The following is a 1840-nucleotide window of genomic DNA, read 5'->3' as shown; positions in this document are numbered from 1 at the left end:
GTTCGTCATTTACGCTTATGGACATCAACTTCTGAACAAATTACTCAATTAGCGATTAAATTCGCAATTCGATGAATGCTCGAGATGACTGGATAAATCGCTCACCTTTAATATCCACTCGGCAACGCTTTGGCGGAAAAAACTCCCGTCAGTGGACTGTAAAACTGGCTATGGCTTCAGCAATCAAAGAAGATAAGCAAGGTACTGTTGCTTTACGACAATATGTCTTAGTGACTTTCCATTTATAAAGTTAGAATTTAGAATAACTTTTAAATTTCTTCAGAGATTAACTGTTGGGATTCTTTTTTCAGGTTCTTCTGCTAAAAGTGTTGCTGTGATTGGTGCTGGTGTTAGGTATGGGAATGTGCTCCTGAAATTGTTGAGTAATTTTTTAGTTGGCGTTAAATGCAAATTGTATGTTAGGACTAATTTGTGCTTCTGTATTGCCGGGCTTCCTAATTGAGCGTGCATTATAACCCATTTTGGGACGAGTAAGAAGAGGAATTCGTAATTATTGCATGGATAATTAAATTAACAATGAAAAAGAAAGAATATTAGAATAAAAAGTAAAAAAATGAAAATTCTTGTTCCCCATGTTTGATAGAGTTGATTGACCTTCATGCTAATGGTTCTACCTAAGTTTCAAGGGTAATTTGTTGAGAATGGATTGTATAACCTTAATCAAGACCAGGATAACTGGATAAGGGGGAGTAAACTTCAATTACCAACTTGGGTCATGTCCTTGAACATTTGATTGGCTGGACAACATAATTGTCTTTAAAGTTGATTAACCCCGTGTACCACCCATGCTTGGGTTTGTGAGTTGGTAGGGGTTAAGCCTAGAGTTGGACTAGTGCCCTTTGGGGGAAAGAAAATGAATAGGAAAAATAATGGACTGACAGGGCAAAGGGCACGAATCATCCATGTAGCCATTTCTTCTCTCATGTACAACTGTCCCTTTTCCTCCGCACTGAACATTGCTAAGTATGGATTGAGCACATGGATGTCGTGAGCAAGGCTCTTAGAAGGACCATGTAGACTTTCCCAATTAACTGACTAAGGACCAAAAATTTCTTTGGAGAAACATTACTTGGGAAAAATTTATTTTGGAATAGTGATTTTTTAAAAAAATGTGTGGTTAAAAAAAGAAAGAAAAGTTTTGGGTTTACGTGTAATATTATTTTATTGAAGAATGTGTGGTTAAGAAGAAGAGAGAAAAATGTGTTTTGGATAAAATAGAGCCCAAACAATGGCTAAACATTTGGGTTACATTTTTCCCATTACATTGAAAGGGCCTACACTCTACTTCCACATCCCCCAAGTCTCTCTATTAACTTTGCTCTTTGTCCATTTGCTTACCCTTTTCTTTTGAGCGTTCTCTCTTTTTGTATCGCGATGGTGCTTGGTCTCATCCTATCTCCTTGAATCGTCTTAACGACTGAGGTAGGAACCATATTCCATATGCATTGCAGTTATTGCCATATGTTAATTCTCAAAATTCAATATTCATATGTCAGGATCAGTTATTAAAATAGAAAAACAAAATATGATATGTGTGTCCCTGAACATGGAAAATGAAAATACATACACGTACAAACGCATCATAGATTCTGGAAAAATGGATAAAAATTGTTAAAATTGTACTTTATTGACTTGGTAATTGATTTTGTTTTGGAGTTTTAATCTTTCTTCATTGTTGAGTACTTGGTAAATTTATGTGTAATTAGCTGTTCTTAAAGAAATATATTGGAATTCTCTGGGATGTAGCCTATATTTATTTCTATGCTTGGGATATGATATATATATATATATATATATATATATATATATATATAATTAG

At 34.7% G+C, this 1840-nt stretch overlaps 1 protein-coding gene across 1 annotated transcript in view; it reads left to right on the top strand.

Annotated features, from left to right (window-relative positions):
• The first annotated feature begins 625 nt into the window (after positions 1–625).
• The window catches only part of LOC111389136 (protoporphyrinogen oxidase, mitochondrial-like), a 2859-nt gene continuing 1644 nt past the window's right edge, over positions 626–1840 (top strand). The window contains exon 1 of the mRNA XM_023014006.1: positions 626–648. Coding sequence (XP_022869774.1) covers positions 626–648 — 23 coding nt within the window. The remainder of the gene's footprint in view (positions 649–1840) is intronic.

This window comes from Olea europaea, unplaced genomic scaffold (genome assembly GCF_002742605.1).
Source record: "Olea europaea var. sylvestris unplaced genomic scaffold, O_europaea_v1 scaffold567, whole genome shotgun sequence".
Taxonomy (NCBI): domain Eukaryota; kingdom Viridiplantae; phylum Streptophyta; class Magnoliopsida; order Lamiales; family Oleaceae; genus Olea; species Olea europaea.
The sequence above is the reverse complement of the archived record's forward strand: the minus strand, read 5'-3'. Positions and strand labels throughout refer to the sequence as shown.